The sequence below is a fragment of the Hyperolius riggenbachi genome, chromosome 2, assembly GCF_040937935.1.
Source record: "Hyperolius riggenbachi isolate aHypRig1 chromosome 2, aHypRig1.pri, whole genome shotgun sequence".
Classification (NCBI taxonomy): domain Eukaryota; kingdom Metazoa; phylum Chordata; class Amphibia; order Anura; family Hyperoliidae; genus Hyperolius; species Hyperolius riggenbachi.
The window spans coordinates 70,935,836-70,963,283 of NC_090647.1; the positions used below are offsets into that span (position 1 = coordinate 70,935,836).

The window sequence follows — 27,448 nt, forward strand, 5'->3', positions numbered from 1 at the left end:
AAAGTTCAGTTGGTGGCTCGCAGGCGGGAGGGAGTGGGGGTATGTGGGAAAGGCCAGCGGCCATGATCAGGGACAGAGAAGGTCACAAGGAGAAACTAAGGAGGACACAAGGAGGCAGGAGGTCACAACTGGGGGCAAAGTAGGACAAATTCTTGTGTCAGAACCTGGGAGTTCTTACACATTTGGACCAGTGACTTTTTTCCCCCAGTTTTGGGGGAGAAGTGCGTCTTATGGTCTAAAAAATATGGTAGTTACCTTATTTAAACAAAGCACAAAACTTGAAAAAAACAAAAATGGGAGGCCAGGTTTATACGAACCGTTGAGATGGTCATTGAGATATGAACAATCCCAGGTCCCACGCAGATTTCATGCAAATTGTATCCAGCTTTGAACGGGTCTAATTCAAATCTGATTGGCCCAGTTCTAAAAACTGCATACAATTTGCATGCACTCTAGCATTATTTTCATCCCAATGACCACATCTGTAGAGGACCAATTATTTGGATAGGCAAATCTTACACGTACCATAAGATTCTCTAACACCAATGACTAGCTGGGAGTCAAAGGCTTCCCCTAATCGCTCAGCGTGGACCAGCTTCATTGCACTGTCTTGCAGACGATTCTTTATATTAGAAAATATAGATTCATTCCATGTGTCTAGCATTAGCTGTAAGGAAAGAAGAAAAAAAACCCTGAAGTTGATGTATCAAGGCCTAGAAGTTTATGTATGTAAAACGTATGTTTCTCAATGCGTACACTTAAAATCGTCGCAGATGAGAAGATAGATGCCTTCATGTAGGCGGGGGACTACAGAGCAGCCACCCCCAAAAGAGCCCACACAGTTTAAGAACGTCCCTTAAGGGTGAAGTGATGCAAATGCAGCTACCTCACCGCAACGCATCACTTTCACTTGCATCACTTATGGAGGAGATGAAACGTGGATCCGGCTGTGTGGGAATCTATAGCATGCTGCAGATTGTCGGATCGCTCCGCATAACCAGCACGGCATGGAAACTGTTCCATTGCTGTTCATTGGTTTCAGCTTGTAGTGGAAACAGGCCCTAAAGCGGACCAGAGATGAAAAACTAACTATAGCAAGTAACTGATCTATATATCTTATCTAAAGTTTAGATGATTTACACAGTAAATCTAGCTGCAAACAGCTTCAACAGTATATGATTATTTCTTCCTGTGATCACATGAGAGCAGCCATATTCTGCTTGTCATCATTACACAGCCAAGCTGCTCTGCATCTCCACCCCTCAGCCTGTGAAAACTCAACTCCCCTCTCCATCCTGTTGCCTCTGAAATCTTAACAGCTCCTGACTGGTAACATCTCCTCCTCCTCCTTCAGGAAAAGCCTCATCCTCCCCAGACTGAGCTCCCATGAACAGGGTTGTCGAGTTAGCACAAAAATCATCCAACTCCTCAATTTATGATATCACTGACTCCAGGTACCCAAAATGGCTCAGACTCCTCAACTCCTTAGTCTAATACTTACCGGGGCTATGGATTTGGTACAAAAAAAATCATCCAATTCCAACTCCTCAGTTTATGAAACCACCGACTCCAGGTACCCAAAATTGCTCCGACTCCCACTCCTCAACTCCGACTCCACAGCCCTGCCCATGAGCACTTGCTAGATGGGACTCAGAATGCCTAGGCGCTGAAGGAGCTGTAGGAGAGGCTTGTTTAGTTTATAGGGAATCAGGGCATTAAAAAAAAAGAGAATATATGTTCCCTGAACCAATAAGATTGATTTTTACCAGAATCAAATAACCTCACCATAAATTGTGTCAGCAACATAATTTAAGTTTTGGATAAACAGGAAAAATAGCCAAACAAAATTTGTGTTTCTTATGTACAATAGCTCTTTTTATTTTATATAACTGGTATTGGTAAAACTGGGAAAAAATGTGTTTTTTCTATTTCTTTCCCTCTTTTTCACAATAAAATTCATAGAAAACAAATTGTTCGAGAGAAAAAAACGGCATACAATGAAAGCCTAGTTAATCTTGAAAAAAACGATATATTTCATTTAGGTGTCATAAGTAGGGATAAAGTTATTAATGATTAAATAGGGACATAGCTAAAATGTCAAAACTGCTCTAGTCTATAAGTGGGAACCAATCTCTGGATGCAAAGTGGTTAGGGCCCATTCAGACTGCAAAACGCGGACGGCCACGCATGCAGAACGCAACGTGTACGAACGCACGCCATCCGCGTTCGTATGCGTTGCGTGGCTGATCCCATCACTGAAAAGTGAATGGGACAGCCACGCGTTTTTGAAAAATCTGCGTGCAGCATGCGTTCCCGGACCGCACAGGTCCGGAACGCATGCAGTGTGAACATCAGACAGTGCACTCTATGCACTGTCTGATGTCCTGCGTGTCGGCCCCCTGCACGCGTTTCCAAAACGCGGCTGGAAACGCGTGCAGTCTGAACGGGCCCTTAATGAGTATCAGCAGGCCAGCCTGATGCTGCCCAGTAAAAAGCACCCTGGCCACAGACTTTGTGATGATGAGACGTGACTGGCCAAGTAAAAAAACGGGGGCATCCACCTGCTAGAAGAGAATTTCACTAAACCTTTCCGTCATCCCAAGTCATATAAACACTGACGTATCCGTCTGACCAGAAGCAATGTCTACAGGGAAACTCCATTAAGGCATTAACCAGAGGCAATCTCAGTTGTCAGCACTAGGCTGCAGGTCATATTTAATGACATGACCACAGATATGCAGTTCCAGGCTTACCTTTCTAACAATACTGTCTTCTACATTCGATTTCTTGTTGCTCCCTTGTTTCCCCATTAGAGTGATCTCTAGCTGACAGAAGGGTTTAGGTAATATGTCGCACTGAGTGAAGAACTTCCGCCATTCTACAATATAAGCCTTAAGTAAAGCAGTGTCATCCTGATGACTTAATACTCTCTAGAAAGGGGGGAGAAAAGGAAACACATATCATTCAATTGGCATCGATAGAAAAGCAATAAGCAATCACCCAAACTGGATTCTCCATTTTCGAGAAAATGGAACAAGGGTCAATCCCCACAAGGTTTTTTTTTACTCCTAGTCTCCTTGTTCCTTCTACCGCCTGCACAATTGTATCAGAGTTAAAGGACACCTGACGTTAGAGAGATATGGAGGCTGCCATGTTTGTTTCCTTTTAAATAATGCATATTGCCTGGAAGTCCTGCTGATCCTCTGCCTCTAATACTTTTAGCCATATACCCTGAACAAGCATGCAGATCAAGGGGGTTTCTGACTGATGTCTGACTGGATTTGCTGCATGCTTGTTTCAGGTGTGTGATTAAGACACTACTGATGCCAGAAAGATCAGCAGGACAGCCAGGCAACTGGCATTGTTTAAAAGGAAATAAATATGGCAGCCTCCGTATCGCTCTCACTTCAGGTATCTATACACGTATTGATTCTCCTGTTCTACAGTATTTCTAGAAGATTTGATCACTCTAACTGAATCTTTTAGGAATTTGTTCCCCCAAAACGTCTGGTCAATACACTTTCAATTGATTTCACCCAAAAAGCGATTAAAATAATCGACCAGACAGGACAAAAAAAATCTAGGTCTATTAGGAGCAGTGCAGGGGTAGCGGTAAATTGACGGCTCACAGCACTGCGGTTTGATTGATTTTCAATTGCTGAAAATCGATGAGCTACGTGTGGAAGAAGTCAATCCTCTCTGATCAGGTTCTGATCAGAAAGGCATCAATCAATTTTGCCACATCGGAAGGCGATCCATAAGTGTATGGGCAGCTTTAGGCTTTCCAGATGAGTGGCAAGAAACACTACAGATTTGTTTTCAATCAACCTTTAGGCCCCTTTTACACTTAACCAGTTGCTCTCAGTTAAAGCGGATCCGAGATGAAAAACGAACTATAACAAGTAACTTGTCTATATATCTTATGGAAAGTTTAGATGGTTTACACAGCAATTCTAGCTGCAAACAGCTTTAATAGAATATGATTATTTATTCCTGTGATACAATGACAGCCGCCATGTTGTTTGTAAACATTACACAGAGGCAGGCTTATCTGCATCTTGAGCACTCAGCCTAATCCCCTCTCCTCCTCCCCTCTGCCTCTGAAATCAATGGCTAGTAACACCTCCCCCTCCTCCTGCCCAGACGGAGCTCCCATGAGCCCTTGCTACTGCCAAGGCTCTCTGAAAACCTGTGGGCGTGGCTTTTTTTAGTTTATAGGGTATTAGAGTATTAAAACAAAAAAGTATTTGGCTTAAGAATGCCCTATAAACAATAGGAAAGGAACACAATTATGCTATGTTAAAGTTCACCTCGGATCCACTTCAAAACGGCAAGAAAACTGATTTTCAAAGTAATGCCCATGTTTCCCTGTGGCTCAATTCCCACGCCACGTGTTTTAACTGAAATCTTTTCGCAATGCACTGATATGGAAAAAACCGCATACCAACGCATTGAGTGTAAGAGGGCCCTAAGGTTCAATTTTTAAATCCAATTGAGTGTCTCAGTCAAATGCACATATGCACATGGCCTCTTTCAATGGACTGCAGATCAATTTACTATTTGTGATGATGATTTGTAATGACAGGACTTCTGATCACTTTGACATCCATCTTTAGCCTCTTTTTACAATCAAGCATTAAAGATGACAAAAAGTAAAACACAATTGAAATCCAAAGGGCGGGGCAAGCCACACAAATGCAATGCATGGCTGCGTTATCTGTGCAGTAGGCACGGATCATGCGGGGTAACGCGCTGAAGGCTGTGCATTGTGAATGCGGCAACTTTGATACCTCCGGGGCGCCGTATCGCATTTCGTGAAGTGCAGTGTTCTCCCCAGGCTCTTTCAGCCGGGTGCTTCACCCGGCTAGTTTTGGTGAGCACCCGGCTGTCATCTACCCACCTCCTTCTCTCCTGTAATCAGAATTGTGCAGTAAAGCGCCAACTCTGCATTCTCTCATCTCTCCCCACCCGGCTACTTTTTCAAGTCACTCGGCTGGGAAAAAAAACTCTGGGGAGAACACTGAAGTGTGCAAGTCTCCATAGACTTGCATGGCCCTTGCGGTGGGGGAGCGTTGAGAAAGCGTAACGCGGGGTGACAGTGCGCAAGCATAAACAGGGCCTTTGGGTACGCTTTAAATTGAAAACGCTGCACTAGAACTGTCTTTATTAAACTACCGTATATACTTGCATATAAGCCGACCCGCATATAAGCCGACTCCCCCCCCCCCCCCCCCCAACTTTTCCCTGAAAAACCAGGGAAAAATGATTGACCCCCATATAAGCCGGGGGTAGGAAATGCTGGATTGGTGCAGCCCCCCAGTGTGTCCCAGTATAGCTAGTACAGTGCCCAGTATGGGTAGGTAGTGCCTCAGTATAGCTAGTATAGTGCCCAGTTTAGCTAGTATAGTGCCCAGTATAGGTAGGTAGTGTCCAGTATAGCTAGTATAGTGCCCAGTATAGCTAGTATAGTGCCCAGTATAGCCAGTATAGTGCCCAGTATAGCCAGTATAGTGCCCAGTATAGGTAGGTAGTGTCCAGTATAGCTAGTATAGTGCCCAGTATAGCTAGTAAAGTGCCCAGTTTAGCTAGTAAAGTGCCCAGTTTAGCTAGTATAGTGCCCAGTTTAGCTAGTATAGTGCCCAGTTTAGCTAGTATAGTGCCCAGTTTAGCTAGTATACTACCCCAGTATGGCTAGTATAGTGCCCCAGTATGGCTAGTAAAGTGCCCAGTTTAGCCAGTATAGTGCCCAGTATAGGTAGGTAGTGTCCAGTATAGCTAGTATAGTGCCCAGTACAGCTAGTATAGTGCCCAGTACAGCCAGTATAGTGCCCAGTATAGCTAGTAAAATGCCCAGTATAGCTAGTATAGTGCCCAGTATAGCTAGTAAAATGCCCAGTATAGCTAGTATAGTGCCCAGTATAGCTAGCATAGTGCCCCAGTATAGCGCTCCCCCCTCCCCGCTCTCCCCGCGGCCACCGCTATTACCTGTTTAGGCAGCGGCCGCTTCCTAATCCACGTTCCCCTTCTCATGTTGCAGAGTGTATCACGATGCAGGGGGCAGGAAAGAGCGCGGCTCCCTGTAGCGGCGATCTGTATCGCCGTTACCAGGGGAACTGCTCTTTCCTGCCCCCTGCATCGTCACAGCATCACGATGCAGGGGAGCGGGGCACAGACCACCCGACCACTAGACCACCAGGAAAGACTCGCATACAAGCCGACCCCCCAACTATTGACCCCCTTTTTAGGGGTCAAAAATTCGGCTCGTATGCGAGTATATACGGTACTTTTGTTCAACATGTTAAAAAAAAAAATTACTGAGAACAAAAATGGCATCTTATTAGAGCAATTCACCATGAGCCATACATTTTTTGATCAGTGTTCTCTGTAAAGTGCAGCAGAAAAGAGCCATGACCAGTTAAACTGATAAAATAAGTGAAGCCATTACTCACAGCCTGAGCTTGTTTTATAAAGTCTAGAATGTCCTCTTTTAAAGCCTGGTGGATTTTTGCTGGGCCTTTGTCATCCCATAGGCAAACCGCATGAACATCCCTAGAAGATAAAACCAATGCACATCACGATCTCTCAAAGACAATTAATACATATGGCAAGCAGAAAATCTATCAAGACACAACCAAAAATACGTACGTACACATAAAAAGCCAAGCCTCATATGTCTTATGATTCTGACACAGCAGGTGGTACCATCAGTTTTGCAAATGGCAATAAAATTATATAGGTAGAAAAAAAAACACAATTTAAAGAGACTCAGAGCTGATTAAAAGAAAACATTTTATACATACCTGGGGCTTCCGCCAAGCCCCATACGCTCAGATCGCTCCCACGCCGCCGTCCTCCACAGTCTGCAGCTTCGGGAACCGGGTCCCGTCACTTCCGTCAGTTGGAGCCAGTCTGACGTAAGTGAAGTGCGCTGTTTGCGTATCTCGCCAGCAGCTGCTGGAGAGATACGTAGAGGGCGCACTTTTCCTGTGTAAACTGGCCCTGACTGGCTGAAGTGACGGAACCCAGTTCCCGAAGCTGCAGACAGCGGAGGACGGCGGCGTGGGAGCGATCTGAGCGTATGGGGCTGGCGGAAGCCCCAGGTATGTATAAAATGTTTTCTTTTAATCAGCTCTGGTACACTTTAACTTGGTATGCCAGTGCTGTCCTTCCAAGTCCCTCCACTAAGAACCTGCGACCCCCTGAAAGCCGCCTCCTCACCGCGCTCCCACTGCCAGGAGCGTCCTGCGCATGTGGGAGCGAGATCAGGGTGCGCATGGCTTGGGGCTGCTCATGCGCAGTGGCCTCTGGCTTTCAGGGGGTCACCACTGCTCAATGGCAGGACACGGTAGGATGGCACAGGCACAGTATGAATCCAGGGGGCTGAAAGAAGCCCCAGGTAAGTTAAAATGATTTTTGTTTTTTTTTTGCTTTAGATGTTTTCTTTACCAGGTTAGCCAATAAAATTATATAGGTAGAAAAAAAGTTTTGTAGAAGTTGAAGTCCGGAGCTCTGTGGCTACCCCCACCTGTGTTTGCGGCACACCTCCAGCTCTGTGGCCGCCAAGCTGGGAGCTGATCGCGGCAACAAAGGGAGTGGCCACAGAACTAGACTTCAACTTTTATAAAGCTTTCATTTTTTTTTTTATAGTGGCTGAAATTTTTATTTCCTTTTAAATAAAATGCATTGCTTGGCTGTCCTGCTGATCCCTCTGCCTCCAATACTTGTATGATGTTTCTGACTGGATTAGCCACATGCTTGCTTCAAGCGTGTGCTCCAACTACTGTAGCCAAAGTGATCAGCAGTACAGCTGGTATTGTTGAAAACGAAATAAAATATGGTAGCCACCATATCCCTTTCAGTTCAGGTGTACTTTAACTGGTGCACTCCTCGGAAGAAGCTTGGCGTTTGCCCTGCGAAACGGCGTAAGGCCGTGCACCTTATTGACACCCACATCTGCTACCTCCGTGACACCCAGGTTAGCATCTAATGTTGTGCTGCTGTTACTTATCAATGATGTTTTTGATCAACCATGATCCTGCATTGTAATGTGTGCAATTGACACTACAGCACTTTAGCACGTGTTCACTTGTTGCTATATTAAATACTATAGTGCCAGATCTTCTCTGCCTTCTCCAGATTTTTGTACTTTAACTTACCCAGATGTTCAGCATTGCTGAGGCGCTCCATTCCTGATGATATTCCTGTTTCTCAGTGGAAGTTCCATCTGGGAAACAGGAAGTATCGGAAGGATGGAGCACAGCATGGAGCACCACAACCAGTCAAACATCCAGTTAAGTTAACTCTCACTGCTGTGGCCACCTTTCCAGACACAAGCGAGTGCAGTCATCCCAGACTGTGCTCACTAATCCTCACTGAGGACCCGCCTGCTGAAACACAAGAAGAATGTCAGCTCTATATTTAGGGAACATCTGGCAACTTACGAGAAGAGGTCGAACCACTGTTGCTTTGTTACAGACTCTTGCCGTAAGAGCTTTAGAACTATAGGTCTCATGGAATCCCATTTGTCTTCAAATTGCAGGGAACCTTTATTCTAGGACAAAAATTATAAAAAGAAGAAGAAAAATCAGAACTACATTTTGAAATTCAACAGATTTTAAAAAAACAGATTGAACAAATATAAATATACAGTGTAAAGATGGCTATACACTCATCAATCTTCTTATTTGATTCCTTACAGATCCAATTCAATTGTTGGGAATCGATTCCCCAAAATGTCAGATTGATCGATTTTTGATCCATTTTAAAGAGGAACTATCGAAGAAAATGTCGGAGCCATTTCGGGTACCTGGAGTCGGAGTTTTCATAAACTAAGGAATCGGAGTCGGATGATTCTGTAAACCCCACATACCTATAGAGATTTTAGCCAGCAACAATAGAAAGCTTTATAGAAGTCTCTGATTACAGCCTGTGTAAAAGTAATGCTTTATCAGCTTGAGGCTGTACCATGTAGATAGGTGCCTCTTGTCTGTCACTATTCACAGAGGAATGATTTACTGTTTGTTCTGCACTGCCCACACACACTGCTTTTTTTATAGATTGTATAAGAACAGCTAAGAGATTTTTCAGCTAAAGAGAATGGATCTGAAGCGAAGGACCTGTACTTTATTCCTGTTTTTGCATGCTTACACCCCCCATTCAGAATGAGATTTTCCTGGCTGTATATTCTGTTTACTTTACACCGTGTGAGGCAGAGAGAGACACAGGAACAGCTGATGAGTTATGTACACACTATATTGATGTTTTCTATCATTCTGAAGGGATTCCAGTCACAAGATTACAGCCTGTGAGGACTGTCTCTGTATACTGGATGTGCTGGACACAGTGCTCCATAGTAATGCCCACAGCAAAAACTGTTTTCTGTAAATATAATTTTTTTCTTCACAAAAAAAAATGAAAAAGATGAAAAAAATCCTTCGTGTTGTTATTTGCTAGTAATTACTGGAATATATAAGCCCTTTAGAATTTTAGTTAACTTTGACAGTTGGCCTTTAAACAAAAATTGAATGAAAGGATCGATCGAACAGGATGGAAAATTCAAAGCATTCGGGGGTGGGGCAAGAGCATCGGCCTATACCTTTTCACTGCATTGAACAGTGCAACTCTGCAGTTAAATCAATTTTCCATGGATTCCCTGCTAAAATCTATAGGAAATTGATGTGAAGCGTATGGTACCTAAGGAGAGGGAAGGCTCTGGGTCCTATAGAGCCTTCCCGCTCCTCTCCTCATCCCCTTGTTCCTCCACATGCTCCTCCGTTGAAATCTCCTGCCATGGGAGGCTTCGGCAGTCTTCAGGAGCTCGAGTGCTTTCAAAGACGGATGGCTCTGTACTGCACATGAGAGAGGGCGCTCACACATGCGCAGTATGAAGCCCTAGTGCTCCCAAAGACTCCCGAAGCTTACCCGCAGCGGAAGAGAGCAGTCTCCAACCCATGCTAACGGGGAAGACAGCGCAGGAACGACGGGATGAGGAGAGGGATGGGAAGGTTCGATAGGACCCAGAGCCTTCCCTCTCCTTAGGAGAGTAGCCATTTGTTTGTTTTTTTTATATTTGGCTTCAGACTCCCTTTAAATGAAAGCACTAAACAAGGGTTACTGGTGGCAGATGTATGAAGCATTTTGAAAGACCATCATAACCGATCAAATCGTTTAACATCCCCCGAATGAATGGATTTTTAAACACTCTTTCTGCTAAAGTCTATAAGCTTTCCCCCTGCATTCTTCTTCATTTCATTTAACGATCCTATGGTTGGTAATCTTCTTATGGTCTACTGCTGTTGTCCGCATCCTATCGGTAAAGATATTTATGCTGGGAATACACTGTACGTTTTCACTGCTCGATTCTGCCACCCGATCGATTCCCCGCTCGATACCACGGGCGATTCTCTTATCGTCTGCTCGTTTTCCTTACCTTTTTCCATTGTCCCCCTATCATGCGCGGAATCAATCGTGTGGGTGATCGGACATGCCGGAAATTATCAATCGAGCGATCTTAATGGCTCAGAAACGTACCGTGTATTCCCAGCATTAGAGTAAAGATTGTGAAAACTTCGATCATCAGCAGTATCAAGCGATGGTCAGCAGTATCAGTCTTGCGGGGGGTTCTTAGCTTTATAAAATAATATATCTTAAGCAGTTCTGAGCAAATTCCAATCTGTTCCCAAGCAGAGGAAAAGCAGTTTCACAGCAACAACCCCAAGGCCAACACCTTCTCCAAACAGCAAAGACAAGAGAAGAAAGTATATTGACCATAACTGCACAGACATCACTAAGATACAAACTAATTCTAAAGTGTATCGGTAATTTCTACAGCACAACGTAACTCAAAAAGGAAGGTAGAGAATTAAGTTATAACACAAAAACACAGCGGTAAATCACCAACAGAGCAGCTGAGGCAGAAAGAATATCCATGTAACAGAGCAGCCGAGTCATACTCCTGACCTCAATCCCACTGGAATGCTTAGCTTAGCTGAAGGAGTCTCTTCATAACAGGCCAAAACACCTAAAATCTACCGAGGGCCAATCAGCAACTAGGAATCACATGGCTGAGGTCACTGCCAACTAAGGAGGCTTTGTTAGTATTGAAGTTATTTCACACAAACAGCAGCCTAGAGGTAATTTCTAACTGCTTGTGAGCCCCTGCCACTAACCACGCACATGGGGCTTGATTCACATAGTCATAACTCATATCAGGGTCGCGCTAGCGTTTTGTGTGCACTATAACGCGCGAAACGGTTTTCATGCGCAATTGCGAATTTGCGCTCGTTTTCACGATTGCGCGCAAACTGATATGAGTTATCAGGCTTTGCGAATCAAGCCCACTGTGTGAGGGGCTGGTCGTAGGATTCACATAGTGTTTATACAGTGGTTTGCCAGTTTTTTTGCATTCTAATGTGCTTGCTGAGCCGAGTCATCCGCCATCAGACATGCTATGCAATGATTTTCAACATCTCAGCTAAACGTCCGTCATCCGCTAAACAATCCCTGTCTTTACGTTCTCAGATTAAATGTGCACAACGTGAGGTGATGGACATTTTGGAAAAGAATTGGTTCTTAAAGTACACCTGAACTGACAGAGAAATGGAGGCTGCCATATTTATTTCCTTTTAAACAATACCAGTTGCCTGGCAGCCATGCTGGTCTACTTGGCTGCAGTAAGTGTCTGAATCACACCAGAAACAAGCATGCAGCTAATCCAGTCTGACTTCAGTCTGAGCACCTGATCTGCATGCTTGTTCAGCATCTATGGCAAAGAGTATTAGGCCCTGTTCAGACTATGTGTGTTCCTAGCCGTTTTTACAGAACGCATACAGAAAGATTTTACGCATAGAAACGGCTACTAATGTTTTCTAATGGCCTCGTTCACATGTATGTGTATGAGACGCATACGTTTCTCATCCGCAATGCTGCACGCAGTTCTGTGCGTCACGCACAGAAATGGACGCAATTAAAGTCTATGGACGCGTATCAAAAACACGTACTATTGCGTTTTAGCGTACGTTTCCCTCTGCGGTTCCCATAATTCTTTTTTTTCCCCCCGGGTCACGTGTGTGTGTGCAAAACGCAATAGAAAACGCATTTGAACACAAGAAAAACGCATGAGTTTTTCATCTTGCGTTTTTGAATTTATACGCATTCTACAAATGCTGACAGTCTGAACAGGGCCTTAGGGACAGAGGGCTTAATCCAATTCCCTTTTTCTCCTGTTTTCTCCTAGGTGAGATTTTCACATCTCATCAATAAAATGCCGTTTAAGCCACCAGAACACAAGAAATTACTCCGAAGAGTTTAGATATTAATTTTTCACCTACTTTTTGATACTTTTTCAATTGCAGAGTGCAAAAGTTATTTCAACTGTTTCCAGACTGTGGTAAATATAAATCTATGCCCTGTTTGTGGCTGATAATGTTTACAAGGAAATAAATATGTCAGCTTCCTTATCCCTCTCACTTCAGACATGCTTTAAAGAGGAACTCCAGGGAAAATAACGTTATAAGAAAAAAGTGCTTAATTTTTCCAATAATTATGTATAAATGATTTAGTCAGTGTTTGCTCATTGTAAAATCTTTCCTCTCCCTGATTTACAGTCTGACATTTATCACATGGCGACATTTTTACTGCTGGTAGGTGATGTCAGTGGAAGGAGATGCTGCTTGCTTTTTTGGCTTTTGGAAACAGCTGCCCACAATGCAATGAGGTTCACAGAAAGGAAAGTATCAGGACCATGGTCCTGACATCACACATCACATCATACAGAGGCCTCAATTCATCAAGACTTATCGAATCAATTACCGACAGCTCAGTAAAATACCATAATCGATAAGTTGATTTCAGGTTTCATCAAAGTTATCTACAGCTGTTAGCGAGCATTCGGTAATCATTCGGTAATGAAAATGAAAGTGGGTGTGATTTAGAGTTAAATTTAGGATTAGTTAACTCCTTCACTGCTCTGTTATTCAAGTCAGATCATTGCTGACAGAGAAGATGGAGCCATTTGAAGTGGTTATGTATCAGCTGAGAGTAATTCAAAAGGTGCAGAAGGGCAAGAATAAGGTCTAGAACCATATCAATTTGCAAGAGAATGGATTTATTTGCTATACCAGGACATCGGCATTTCTCTTGAATCATCTTGTAGGAGAACACAGGCAGTGCCAGGGTTAACCAAATTGCTAGCTGAACTACATTTTTTTTTAGAAAAGGCTCCTATCAGGCCGCAGCTGGAGAAACTGTGGGATTGTCCAAAGCCACTTCCAGAATCCTGGTCCAGGTGTTAAGCCCTATTTGGAATGTTGCTGCGTGGTGTTCAAAGGACTGCCTTTTTACCCACAATTCCATGGGAATCTTATGGCCTTGCGTTAAATTACCACTGTAAAATGGAAGTAGACACCTTACCGCATTGTTATCGATATTTTATCGAAGTCACACCGAATGCAGAGAAACCTTGATGAATACAACTAGAATCGTTAAACTTTGAATTCGGTAATTTATCAAACTGGAAAAAGTTATCGCAAAGACAATGATGAATGGAGGCCAGAGTCCTCTGGTGATCCATTTGTGAAAAGGAAAATATTTCTCGTGGGAAAGGGGATATCACCTACTGATTGGGATGAAGTTCAATTCTTGGTTACAGTTGCGAGTGTGTGTTAGTGTGTGTCCACTTTTCCAGTCAATGAATCTCACTGAAAATATGGCAGTGGAATATAGTGTTCATACCTATGTCAGTATTATACATTAATGGTGGTAAAGCTCCAAACTAACCCACCGCAGCAGCAACAACAACATACAATGAGCTGAATCCTAGCAAGGTACCAAAGTTGGATCAAAATCCAGCAGTGGCCCACCTATAGGCCCCTACCCAACCCCTTTGCCGACAGACTGGTGCATCTGTGGGGATGAGAGAAGGGATGACGGCCAATGGCAGCAAACTAAAGGTGGCCACTAACTATAACATTAGCCAATAGTTTGTTAGTGTTAGAGGAAATGATTGTGGATGAAAATCTAACAAATCCGATCAGATTCATTAAATCAATCTAATTTTCAGATCAATCCCATCAATCTGAACAGATTGGTAAGATTTTCATCTGCTAGTGGTGCCGGACGATCGTTTGCAATCATACCAATGATCGGAAATAAACAGATGTTCCACAAATTGTATATCATTAGTGGACACCTCTGTATAGGTGGCCGCCGAGCTGGGAGCGGGCCGCAGCAACAGAGGTGGGCGTGGTCATGAAGCTGCCAGCTGCTTCAGAAAGACTTCAGGCAAAATCGCCATGGTTTCCTTGTTGTAGGGCGAGCAGGTGAGACAGTGCATTTCGGGTGCGGATTCTTTTTACTTATAACAAGAGAACCGCGTCATTGTATTTTTTGTAAATGTTGGGGGTGCTCTTTAAATAAGGGTTGCTTACTGGTTAGATGAATGAGATGATATACAAGGGTCCATTAACCACCCTGGCGTTCTATTAAGATCGCCAGGGCGGCTGCGGGAGGGTTTTTTTTAAATAAAAAAAAAAAACTATTTCATGCAGCCAACTGAAAGTTGGCTGCATGAAAGCCCACTAGAGGGCGCTCCGGAGGCGTTCTTCCGATCGCCTCCGGCGCCCAGAATAAACAAGGAAGGCCGCAATGAGCGGCCTTCCTTGTTTTGCTTACATCGTCGCCATAGCGACGAACGGAGTGACGTCATGGACGTCAGCCGCCTCCGATCCAGCCCTTAGCGCTGGCCGGAACTTTTTGTTCCGGCTACGCTGGGCTCAGGCGGCTGGGGGGACCCTCTTTCGCCGCTGCTCGCGGCGGATCGCCGCTGAGCGGCGGCGATCAGGCAGCACACGCGGCTGGCAAAGTGCCGGCTGCGTGTGCTGCTCTTTATTTGATGAAAATCGGCCCAGCAGGGCCTGAGCGGCAGCCTCCGGCGGTGATGGACGAGCTGAGCTCGTCCATACCGCCCGGCTGGTTAATGGAGGAATTCAGTCAGTAAAGAGTGACAGAATGATTCCATGCTGTGATACTATGGGAAATCCTGGCAGGCCGTGACGTTGTTGGGATTTCCTGCACAACTCTGGCAGAAATCTTTGAAGAATGAGCAGGGTGGAGTCAATGGTCTCACTTTTATCAGCTACCACAACAAAGATTCTTATTTTAACCACTTCACCCCAGAGCGGTTTTTACCCGAATGGACAAGAGCGATTTTCCCCTTTCAGTGCTCATCCCTTTCATTTGCCAATAGCTTAATCACTACTAATCACAATAATATTATCTATATCTAGTTTGGTTTTTTTACCTCCAATTAGGCTTTTTGGGGTTGATATTTGTTTTCAGTAATTATTTTCTATGCATTTTAAAGGGAACAACAAGGAAAAAAAAGTAAAAGAAAAAAAGAAATTCTCCAATTTCATCCTCTATAGTTTTAATATAAACACTGCTACTGTACATAAGAGGGAGGAAGAGGGAGAGTGAGGGAGGGAGGGAGGGAGAGAGAGAGAGACTGCCTCTGAGGCTGCGTTTCCACTTGTGCAATGCGAGTCGCCGCGGTAAAAATTTGCATGCGGATGCGAATTTCGCATGCGAGTCTATGCAAATTTTCATGCGAATTCGCATGGATGACGCTGTATGCGAATTTAACCATGGCAGTGCCTGTGTGCTTTTACATTGATTCCATGCGAATTTGCATGAAAATTCGCATACCAAAACCGCATGCAAATTCCCTATTAAATATTATTATTATTCCCTATTAAATACATTGTATGCGAATCGCATAGCGGTATGCGAATTCTGATGGCTCTGCAGGAAACGCATGCAGATTCGCACAAGTGGAAACGAGCCCTAATACTTTTAGCTATAGACCCTAAACAAGCATGCTGATCAAGTATTTTTGACTGAAGTCTGAAAAGATTAGCTACGTGCTTGTTTCAGATAGGTGATTCAGACACTACTGATGCTAGATTGATCAGTATGATAGCCAGGCAATTGGCATTATTTAAAAAGGAAAGAATGATAGCATATTACAATTATAGCATAATACTTAAAGCCATAGACCCTGAAACAAGCATGCAGCAGATTAAATGTCTATGACAAATGTGACAAGATTAGCCACATGCTGTTTCAAGTGTGTGATTTAGACCCTACTGCTCACAAACAGCAGCAGGACTGCCAGGCAACTGGTATTATCCAAAAGGAAATAAATATGGCAGCTTCTCACACCTCGGGTTCCTTCTAAAGAAAGAATAGAGAAAAATGAAACTGTGGAGATTAATAGTTCAATTTATAGCACTAATCTTAAACAGGATTTTCCTGGAACGCTGGTTTTGTGTTTATAAGCTACAAATCAAAAACCCCATCTACACCATACAATTTTTTTGTCCGATTCGGTTCATTATTCGATTCAATCTGACATGTCCGATCGGGATTCAATTCGATTCAATTTGTCTTTGCAAAACAATGGCAAATTGAATCAAATCCCGATCGGACATGTCGGATTGAATCGAATTGAATAAAAAAATTGTCTGGTGTAAATGGGGCTTAATGCCTGGTACACAACAATTGGAGATTTCTTGTTTTTCATTTCCAACACATCCGACCTGCTTCTGATCAAGAAAGGGATCGATCTTGAGAACAGTACTGGACTAAATTGATCCCTTTCCCGATCAGAACACTTTGGAAATCAATGAACGGTACAAAATTTCCCATGGATCTGATAGGAAAAATTGTATGGTGTGTACCAGGCTATTGTCTATCAGCAGCCGAGTTCCAGAGAAGCAACAATCGTGGAATTGCCAATCAATACTATAGGTGCTAAGCGTTTACGATTACGCTTAGTGATTTTTTGTGTGAACCAGTCCTTAAAGAGAACCTGAGGTCAGAGGGATATGGAGGCTGTCATATTTATTGCCTATTAAATAATGCCAGTTGCCTGGCAGGTCTCTTAAGGTGGCCACTAACGGTCCAATTTCTAGCGAAAAATCGTTCAAGCGATCAGAAATTCTGATCGGACGAAAAATCGTTCACTACACCATCAACTAACCAATCATTGCTTCCTATCTATCACGACCACCAAGAAAATCCAAATTTTCGTTCGACGAAAATTCATTCGGGCGACATTTTTTTCACTTGTTCATAATCGATTGTGTCTACCAATGGAGATTATTTACAACCAATCCGATCAGAATTTCTGGTCGCTCGAACGATTTTTCGCTAGAAATTGGACCGTTAGTGGCCAGCTTTAATCTTCTGGCATCTGTAGCATCTGAGTCAAAACCCTGGAACAAGCATGCAGCTAATGAAGTAAAACCTGAGACGTCAGGGTACTTGATCCGCTGCATGCTTGTTCAGGGTCTATGGCTAAAAGTATTAGAGACAGGATCAGGAGGACAGCCAGGCAATTAGTATTGTTTAACCTCCTTGGCGGTAACCCCGTGTGTGACACGGGGTAAGCCGCCGGAGGGTGCCGCTCAGGCCCTGCTGGGCCGATTTACATAATTTTTCTTTTTTGCTACACGCATCTAGCACTTAGCTAGCTGCGTGTGCATACCGATTGCTGCCGATCAACCGCGCCGCCCCCCCCCCCCGACCCCTTTCGCTGCCTGGCCAGTAAGTGCCAGGCAGCGCTAAGGGGTGGATCGGAACACCCGCTGACGTCACAACGTCGATGACGTCATCGCGATCGTCGCCATGGCGACGGGGAAGCCCATACAGGGAATCCCGTTAAGAACGGGGATTCCCTGCAGGGTAAAAGCGCCGGCGGCGATCGGAGGGGTGGGAGGGATAGCGAAGGGAGCGGGGAAGCATGTAGCTAGCGCTAGGCTAGCTACATGCTTTAAAAAAAAATTTTTTGAAATAAAGTGCTGCACTGCCCCCTGGCGGATTTATTGTACCGCCAGGGAGGTTAAAGGGAAAAAAATATGGCAGCCTCCATATCCGTCTCACCTCAGGTTCCCTTTAGGGCTGGTTCAGACGGGCGTTTTTGTGGCGTTTAACGCAGCGTTTCAGACGCAGCGTTTATTGGGATCTACTGCCATCCCATGCAAGTGAATGGGAGCGTTTAGAGCTGGCTTTTGCAGGCTTTCATGAAAGCCTGGCGGTAGATCCCGGCGTTGCGTCTAGTCTCGAAACCAACATGTTGCTTTCAGAGGCGGTAAACGCCAGGAAACTATAGCAGAGACCAGAACTGCTAGCCTTGAACGCTTCCCAAAAGCCTTCAAAAGCTAGCTTTTAAACGCTGGCATTTAAACGCTGGAGTTTGAACGCGACGCCAAGCAAAAGCTCAGCAGACGCCCGTGTGAACCAGCCCTTAATCAGATTTCTGCTGATAAGCGATTGATATTAGGCTGTGCAAAGTGGTAACATTATCAATATTTTTAATCAGGGCTACATCAATTGCAGCTAGTTATGCATACATCTCATAGAGTATGCTTAGCATTAATCTACTATAAATCATAACAACAAAAATGTGCAGGCTGGATTCAGACAACATCTCCTATGAAATACTCCACAGATGGCAGTGCAAATTATTGGCAGATAATCCAGGAAGATTTTCATACTTCTACTAAAAAGCATTGCTGTGCAATACAAAAAGAAGCGTCTCAGCAGGAAAAACAAAACAAAAACCACCATCTAGTATGGATCCAATACCTTCACGAATACGAGATTCCAGAATAGACATCGGCCTGGTTCCTAAATAGCCCTGCTGCACAGCTATGTGCTTTGCTATAAATAAACAGGCCAGGCCACATGCTGCAGGGTGGTATTATTTCACATGTGCACCGCAAGCCTTTTCAGCACAGTCTGTGTGTACTCATCACTCAATGCAAGCATACAGCAGCTTCTCTTGCTTAATACAAGCTTATCTACACTGGTGCCTTATTCAGCTCTTTATAAGTTATAGCATACTATGATGGTACTAGGTTGTACCAAGGAACGCTGATGCCTATGCTAAATATAACACAAGGCTATTTAAAAAAAAATGAATTACAAGGGATGACCAATGAGATGCAAATGCTTCCAAAATTATGCAAATTGATTTGCAAATACATGCAGTTTAAAAAAAATGAACCAATCAATTTAAAGAGGAACTCCAGTGAAAATAATGTAATAAAGGGCTTCATTTTTACAATAATTATGTATAAAGGATTTAGTCCGTGTTTGCCCATTGTAAAATCTTTTCAATCCCTGATTTACATTTCGACATTTATTACATGGGGACATTTTTACTGTGGGTAGGTGATGTAGCTGCTGCATGCTTTTTTGGCAGCTGTAAGCAGCCATTTCCCACAATGCCACAAAGTTCACAGACAGAAAAACTGCCAGGAGTACCACGGTCCTCAGAGTTTCTTGTGGAAGTGGTTTCACCACAATATCAGTCATACAGCGCCCCCTGATGGTCTGTATGTGAAAAGGAATAGATTTCTCATGTAAAAGTGGGTATCAGCTACTGATTGGGATAAAGTTCAATTCTTGGTCGGAGTTTCTCTTTAAACCCAGGTTTAAATTGATTGGACAATTTTCAAACTGCATATATTTGAATAAAAATGTGCATAAATTTGAATAAAAATGTGCATAAATTTGAATCTCTGATCAGCCCTAAAATATGCTAACAAAACACATATGGTATATCCTTGCTTGCCCTTTTAGAAGTAAAAAGGGTAGTCACAAGTCTATGAAGTAAAGTGAAATGTAACAACGAGATACACATGCAGATGCAGTACCAATCCTACATGACCTTCTTTTGTCCTCCTCTAGAATCACCTCCTCGCATTCACGTATACAAGATTTCTGTCGTGCTTCACCCCTCCTCTGAAATCCCCTTCCACAACACATCAGTCACTCTCCAACCTTTGAGATCTTTAAACACACCCTAAAAACTCACTTCAGGTTCGTGACAAGCATACACTCTACCTTAGGTCATTCCCCTTTGACATCTGGCCAGGTTGTACTCCTTATTAGATAAACTAAAACCACACTGACTTTAGGTATGACTATTGTATACTACCCCAGCTCCCCCCCCCCCTCCTTCCTTTAGATTGTAAGCTCACAAGGGCAGGGCTCCATTGCCCTGTTGTGTCTTGATATTTGTTAACACATACAGTATGTTTGCAGAACAATGTACCAATCTCCTTGTCCATTGTTTATATGCTGTGTACTCTAAATTAGGTCAGTATATTTGAATCAAGTCTGATGAAGGTTTCATAGCCGAAAGCTTACTGCTTTCATCTAAGTTAGACAATAAGTGGTATCATCCTGATTCAAAGCTTTTTTTTATTTTTAATATACATTTTATTCATCGTGTTACTTTTGTCACTGTAATTACCAATTCTTTAGTTTGTATATTGGTGTACACCATTGTCTGTACCCCATGTTTGTTTTCTACGTTGTATAGCACTGCAGAATATGTTGGCACTTTATAAATTATTAATAATAATAAAAAAAGAACTTGATGAGGGCTTGTAGAGGAGATAAAAAAAAAAAGAGAAGGGACACCGGGAGCCCAATCTGGTGTATTATCGTTGGTTTCCAAGTAGATGTGTAGAGAAGAAAAAAAAATACAATGCTGGGTTGCATAAGACGCAACCACTCCAATCAGTATGTGGGGAAGAACCGTCCCCATTCGGGGGGGGGGGGGGGGGGGGGGGATGTAATTTGGTGAAGGTCGCAGTTCCTTAAAAGAAACACCTGGATCAGTGGGATCCTCAGGTCGGGGAGGGTGAAGTAGACAAAGTAAAGCGCCTCCTACCCTACTTTGTCTAAAAAGAAGAGAACTTGCCTGTGTTGCCCCCATTTTTTTCTTCACTGCATTCTATTTTTTGGGACACTATGGCCCATATGCCATTCACTTTTTCTCCTAGGAGATATTTATTAAACCTCTGTTCAAAGAGAGCCCGAGGTGGGCTCTTAAAATAATAATTAAAAAAAAAAATCTGCTACCTGATCCGGGGGGCTGAGCGGATCAGGTAGCTGCCAAAACCGCTGTACCTGTGGGCCGCAGTGGCCCACTTTCATGACCTCTGGGTCACGACGCTGGGAGGAGAGAGATCTCTTTCTCCCACTGTGCAGGGAGTCAGGGGAGTGGCAGGGGGCGCAGCTAGGGAAAGATAGCTGTTCAATAGCAGCTCTGGAAACCTTGCAGGAATGCCTCTAGTGGATGTTTTTAACAGGGAATCCCTCTCCTGTATTTACCCTCCGAGATAGCGACAAATATTGTCGCTAATTTCGGGGTTATAGCGCGGTGGTGGGGTTACACAGAGGCATGTTATGATGCAGAGAACATGCCTCTGTGTCCCCTCTGCACCCCAAGGAACCGCCTCAGGTTCTCTTTAAAATAACTTTTCAGCACTTTGCTATTTAAAAAAATGCCAAAAGGTGAAAAAAACAACAACAACAACAAACTGTAAAATAATTCAGTGCATTTTCTTGCTTCATGGTGGCAGAGAGTCTGAAGGGAAAATTAAAACAAAAAAAAATAGATACTTACCGAAGGAGAGGGAAGGTTCTGGGTCCTATAGAGCCGTCCCGATCTCCTCCCGCTCCCCCGTTTTGGTTTTAGACTGCTCTCTTCCAGGCTGGGCTGGCTTCAGCAGTCTTCAGAAAACAACGCACCTCACGCAGTACAGAGCCGCCTGTTTTCGGAAGCCGAAGTGCTTCGGAAGACTGAAAGTCTCCAGCGCCGGGAGATTTAAACCGAGAAGCCTGACTGGGAGGAGACCGGAAAGGCTCTATAGCAGGGGTCCCCAACCTTTTTGAGCCCGGGGCCCCCTACACCGACCAAACTTTTCTCTGGGGCCCGGGGGAGGGAGGCGGGGATTTGGGGGTCGTGGTTAGTGGCGGCGGCAGTCCCCCTCCTGACTTTTTTCCCCCGATTGTGAGTGTAGTATATACACTCGGCCCCTCAGAAAAACTGCCCAGGGACCACCAAGGGGGCCGCGGCCCCCAGGTTGGTGCAATTCACTTTTTCTCCAAGTTGATATTTTTACACCTTGTCAATAAAATGAGTCTGGAGTGGAATTTAAAACAAAAAACAGATTGTTAGGTAAGGAGAGGGAAGACTCTGTGTCCTATAGTCTATAGGACACAGTCTTCCCTCTCCTTACCTAACAATCTGTTTTTTGTTTTAAATTCCACTCCAGACTCATTTTATTGACAAGGTGTAAAAATATCAACTTGGAGAAAAAGTGAATTGCATATGGGCCCTTGTGCGTTTGTGTGCGTTATAATATGTTTGCCATCAGTTTGTCCTTTATTTTTCGCATTAATTTGCCATTCATTTCCTCTTATTGGTGTACATGTTGGATTCCTGCAATAATATCCTGTCCTCTCTTCCCTGATGTAATGCTATTGGCTCAACTGTTTTCAAAAGAACATAAAACAACTGTGAAGCGCATGAATTGGAGTGTCTATTTCTAGCTGAATAATTCTCTTGTAGCATATGCTATAGTGACGGCAGCTAGGGCGACTCTGGATTTACATGTCAACTGGCGCTCATGTTATCCCAAATGGAACAGGCACCTGTTTTACTAAATGCACATCCATATGTCCCATTTCCTCAAGGGTAAGACATAAACCGTACGCAGTAGCAGGATGTATTCAGGGCAAACACAAGCTTTAAACATATCCTGTATATGGTATTTTCCTCTGCATCACATACAGCATGTTGGTACTAGGCATCTTATTCCAATAGCAGCCACTGTTAAAGAGGAACTTTAACCAAGAATTGAACTTCATTCCAATCAGTAGCTGATACCCCCTTTCCCACGAGAAAGCTTTACCTTTTCTCGAATAGATCACCAGGAGGGTCTGTATGGCTGATATTGTGGTAAACCCCCCCCCCCCCCACCCCCACACTGTGTGATGTCACGACAGTTTACTGTCTGAGAACCCCATTGCATTGTGGGAAATATCTTTTACCAACAGCATCTCCCTGTATGCATAGAACTCTCAGTAATGAACATTCCGTACAGATCACCTTGCAGAAATAAACATGTCACCACTAGTGATAAATGTAAGAATGTAAATCAGGGACAGGAAATATTTACAATAGGCAAACACAGTGGAACCTTGGTTTGCAAGCATAATACGTTCCAGAAACATGCTTGTAATTCAATACAAATTTACCCATAAGAATGAATTGAAACCCAGTTGAATTGTTGCACAATCCGAAAACAGTAATAGTAAAATAGTATAAAATAAAAAAGTAAACTAGACTCACTATAACTTACAATCATTTCTATCGGTTGGCTCGCCCCAACCTTTTTTCTTTCTTTTTTTTTGTGTGGCTTTAATAAGGAACTTATCCGATGACAGTTACTTTTAAGGATTTCATGGAAATGTGCCTTTGCACAGTCTCTACACTTGAAGTATAAAGAACATACTGTATAATCCTGCATTCCCAAAGGGAGAAGAACTATCGGCTCAGTTGTGATGACGTGACGAGTGTATACTTTTATTTTTTGCTTCTATATCAACTCGAAATTCCACAATAATGTTTGCTTTTATTTCAAAGCGCTCTTAAAGGGCACCAGAGACGTTTTACACTAAATGTTTTATACATACTTGGGGCTTCCTCCAGCCCCATGCACACAGGTCACTGCCACGCCGCCATCCTAAGTCTTCGGTACCGGGGCCGTAACTTCAGCCAGACGCAGCCAGTCTGCGCAGGAGAAGTGCGCCCTCTACGTATCTCTCCAGCAGCAGTAGTAAATTTGCACTCGCCGCAGAGCTGTTGTAAATATTCCGAGAATGTTGTGCGCAGAGATTGCAGAGGTGTTGTCTATCACTCGTAAACCTGGTTCATATCATGCATGAAGAATGTGTAATAGAGGAAGAATCTCCCCTTTCTCCTGTAGAGTACCTGTACATCACTCTTATATGTACCCACAGTTACATTGCCTAGAGCCCGATCCATGTTCATATCATGCATGAAGAATGTGTAATAGAGGAAGAATCTCCCCTTTCTCCTGTAGAGTACCTGTACATCACTCATATGTACCCACAGTTACATTGCCTATGGCCCGATCCATGTTCATATCATGCATGAAGAATGTGTAATAGAGGAAGAATCTCCCTCCCCCCCCTTTCTCCTGCAGAGTGCCTGCACACCACTCTTACATGTACCCACAGTTACATTGCCCAGGGCCTGATCCATGTTCTTTGTTCCTGTCTGCACCCTCTACCAGTACTCTTATTAAGGACTAGTTTTAATTTATATTCAACAAATCTACAGCAAAATGCTAAGTTTAGTTAAAATGCATATCTGATGTACATAAAAAACACAGAGGTACAGTACTGCTTAAAAGTTAGAACATCCCAACACATTGTTTAATAAGATTCACTGGAACCCCATATCAGCTGGTTTCCTGTACATAGATCTGCTCACTTGCAGAAAATTGCCATGGCTTTTTCTATATAAAATATAGAGAAGGTAGAGGCATTTTTCTGTAAGGGCTACACAATGGAACCCAGGTGATATGAGGCTCCAGTGAATCTTATTATATAGACAACATGCCGGGCATTCACATTGGCAATGACAGACCAGGATGGCTGATAAGGTATAGCAAGGCATTCTCAACCAGGTTTACCTGGAAACCCCAGCGTTCCTTGAGTACCCTGCAGGGCTTTCTTGGCATTTTTCCCTATCGTGGGGATTGTGGGGTACTGTATGATATAGAGCACAGTATAATGGTACACTGTAAAAAGCAGCATTCAATTCATAATAATAATGAGCACATTAATAAAAAGCACTAGAATAAAAAGGCATTATAATGAAGGGCACTGTAATAGGTGATAGTAGCAAACAGTCACCAGGGCCGAGGCAAGAGAGACTCCAGCCTCAGGGCACAGTGTAGGAGGGGTGCACAACTCACTCAGCTATCATTCCCCTATTGTGTTTGAAGCAGAGAGAAATAAGATACATGGCTGTGACTGCAAGCGTGTGTGCGTGTGTGTTCGTAGCCTTGGGTGCTGGAGGACCTTGTCCCATCTCTGACAGCCACACCATCTTTCAAAGACCATGCCACCTGCAAAATAAATGTAGGGGTTCCTTGAGATCCAAAAAGTATTTGCAGGGTTCCTTCAGGGTAAAAAGGTTGTGAAAAGCTGGGGTTGAGTGTTCGCTTCAAAGCCAACTCCTAAATAGATTAACCAGCCGGGCGTTACCGACGAGCTCAGCTCGTCCAGTAACGCTGCGCTGGATTGCTCAGGCCCTGGTGGGCCGATTTGCATAATTTATTTTTTTCAAACACGCAGCTAGCGCACTTTGCTAGCTGTGCGTTTGTTCCTATCGCCGCTGATCCGCCGCGAAAGAGGCCAACCCCCCCCTCCCCCCCAGACCCCTTGCGTAGCCTGGCCAATCACCGCCAGGCTGCACTATGTAGTGGATTGGGACTCCCCGACGTCATGACGTCAGTCCAATCGTCGCCATGGCGACGGGGGAAGCCCATACAGGAAATCCCGTTCAGAATCCTGTTTAAATTTACAGTGTAACTTAAAGGACAACTGTAGTGAGAGGGATATGGAGGCTGTCACATTTATTTCTTTTTAAACAATACCAGTTGCCTAGCTGTGTCCTGCTGATCCTCTGCCTCTAATACTTTTAGCCATGGACCCTGAACAAGCACGCAGCAGATGAGGTGTCTGACAACATTGTCAAATCTGACAAGATTAGCTGCATGCTTGTTTCTGGTGCGATTCAGACCCCGCTGCAGGCAAATAGATCAGCAGGTATTGTTTAAAAAGGAAATAAATATGACAACCTCCATTTACCGTTCACTACAGCTGTCCTTTAAGTCTTGAGACCTAAACAGCTAAATAAAAAACTTGTTTCAAAATGTTCAAGCTACTTGTTTTTATAAACATTTTTTCCCGGAACAGTAAAAGGGGAAAAACAAACAAAAAACACCTAGGTCAGGAAATACCTTGCAGACTTCTCTGCCCTGATATACTGTAGAACAGCATTTCTCAACCTTTTTACCTTGGAGAAACCCTGTAAATAACTTTTGGATCTCATGGAACCCCTGCAAACAATTTTTTGGTCTCGAGGAACCCCTGCATTTATTTTTCAGGAGGCATGGTCTTTAAATGGGTTAGGCTGCTAATTTCACTATCTCCTATTACACTGCCACTCATTATACTGTCTCCTGACCCCCCAATTTAGTACTTCTTGTTACAGTACCACCTATTACAGTGTGCTCTATTATACTTCCCCCACCATGGGATAAAATGCCAAGGAACCCCTGCAGAGTCCTGAAGGAACCCTGGGGTTCCAGGAAACCCTGGTTGAGAAAGCCTGGTGTTGAACATACTTTGCCTATATTTTTTATCCAGCAGGTATTTTCTATTGCTTTCAAATCTCTACTATCGTTAATGTTTACACTTTTCACACTGCTGTCTTCTCCTCCAAGTCTCCACTAATGCAAGCTTTATTTGAGTTGCTGAAGATTGGTACTTTTCAGTTTTCTACAGTTACACTTGTGAAAATAAATGGTATATTTGACTACTCTTCTGCAGGAAAGGGGGTGCTATGGCAGAGGGTTACTCCAGCTCGATGACTGAACCAAAGTTCAGCCACCCACAAACCATCAGTAGGCCGACAGTCTGTTGATGTGCGTACAACAGAATGAGATCATCCCTGAGAATGGGCACTTGCCAGGTGGGAAAATCATACTGTGCACTTTCAACAGTCACATCTTAAAGGACAAATGTAGTGAGAGGTATGTGCAGGCTGCCATATTTACTTCCTTTTCAGCAATACCAGTTGCCTGGCTGTCCTGCTGATCATCTGCCTCTAATACATTAAGGTCTCTTACACAGTAAGACATTGCATTTGATGCGACATTAAGGTCGCATAACGTGCCTCCTAACGCAACGCATTGAAAGATAAATTGGACGTCATTTAGCCCTGCGTTTGGTGCGCTGTTTTCGTCGCACAGTGATAGAACGAAAACGGCGCATGTATTAAAAAAAAAAGAGAAAACATTACTGAGCATGTGCAAACAGTCTAACGCAGCTAAAAACGTGTATAACGCACAGCATGCAGCACTTTCATTTAACGTGCATCGTTAGTCACCAACGCAACGTCTGCACTGTGAACAGCCCATTGATTTTTCATTGCTGTAAGTTATTGTGCGTTACATGTTGTTGTAACGTGCGACTAACATCGCACTGTGAAAGAGCCCTTAATCATAGACCCTGAACAAGCATGCAGCAGATCAGGTGTTTTTGACATTATCAGATCTGACGAGATTAGCTGCATGCTGGTTTCTGGTGTGTGATTCAGACACTACAGCAGGCAAATAGATCAGCAAGACTACCAGGCAACTGGTATTGTTTAAAAGGAAATAAACATGGCAGGCTCCATATACCTCACGCTACAATTGTCCTTTAAAGGTGCCCATTAAAGAGACTCTGTAACATCAAAAACGTCCCCTGGGGGGTACTCACCTCGGGT

General features: G+C 43.7%; 1 protein-coding gene across 1 annotated transcript in view; it reads right to left on the minus strand.

The window, feature by feature from the left end:
* The window catches only part of CUL5 (cullin 5), an 84,694-nt gene that overhangs the window by 51,026 nt on the left and 6,220 nt on the right, over window positions 1–27,448 (minus strand). Inside the window, exons 2-5 of the mRNA XM_068266893.1 lie at window positions 8,442–8,551; window positions 6,450–6,549; window positions 2,754–2,930; window positions 526–667 (exon numbers count right to left, since the gene is read on the minus strand). Coding sequence (XP_068122994.1) covers window positions 526–667; window positions 2,754–2,930; window positions 6,450–6,549; window positions 8,442–8,551 — 529 coding nt within the window. The remainder of the gene's footprint in view (window positions 1–525; window positions 668–2,753; window positions 2,931–6,449; window positions 6,550–8,441; window positions 8,552–27,448) is intronic.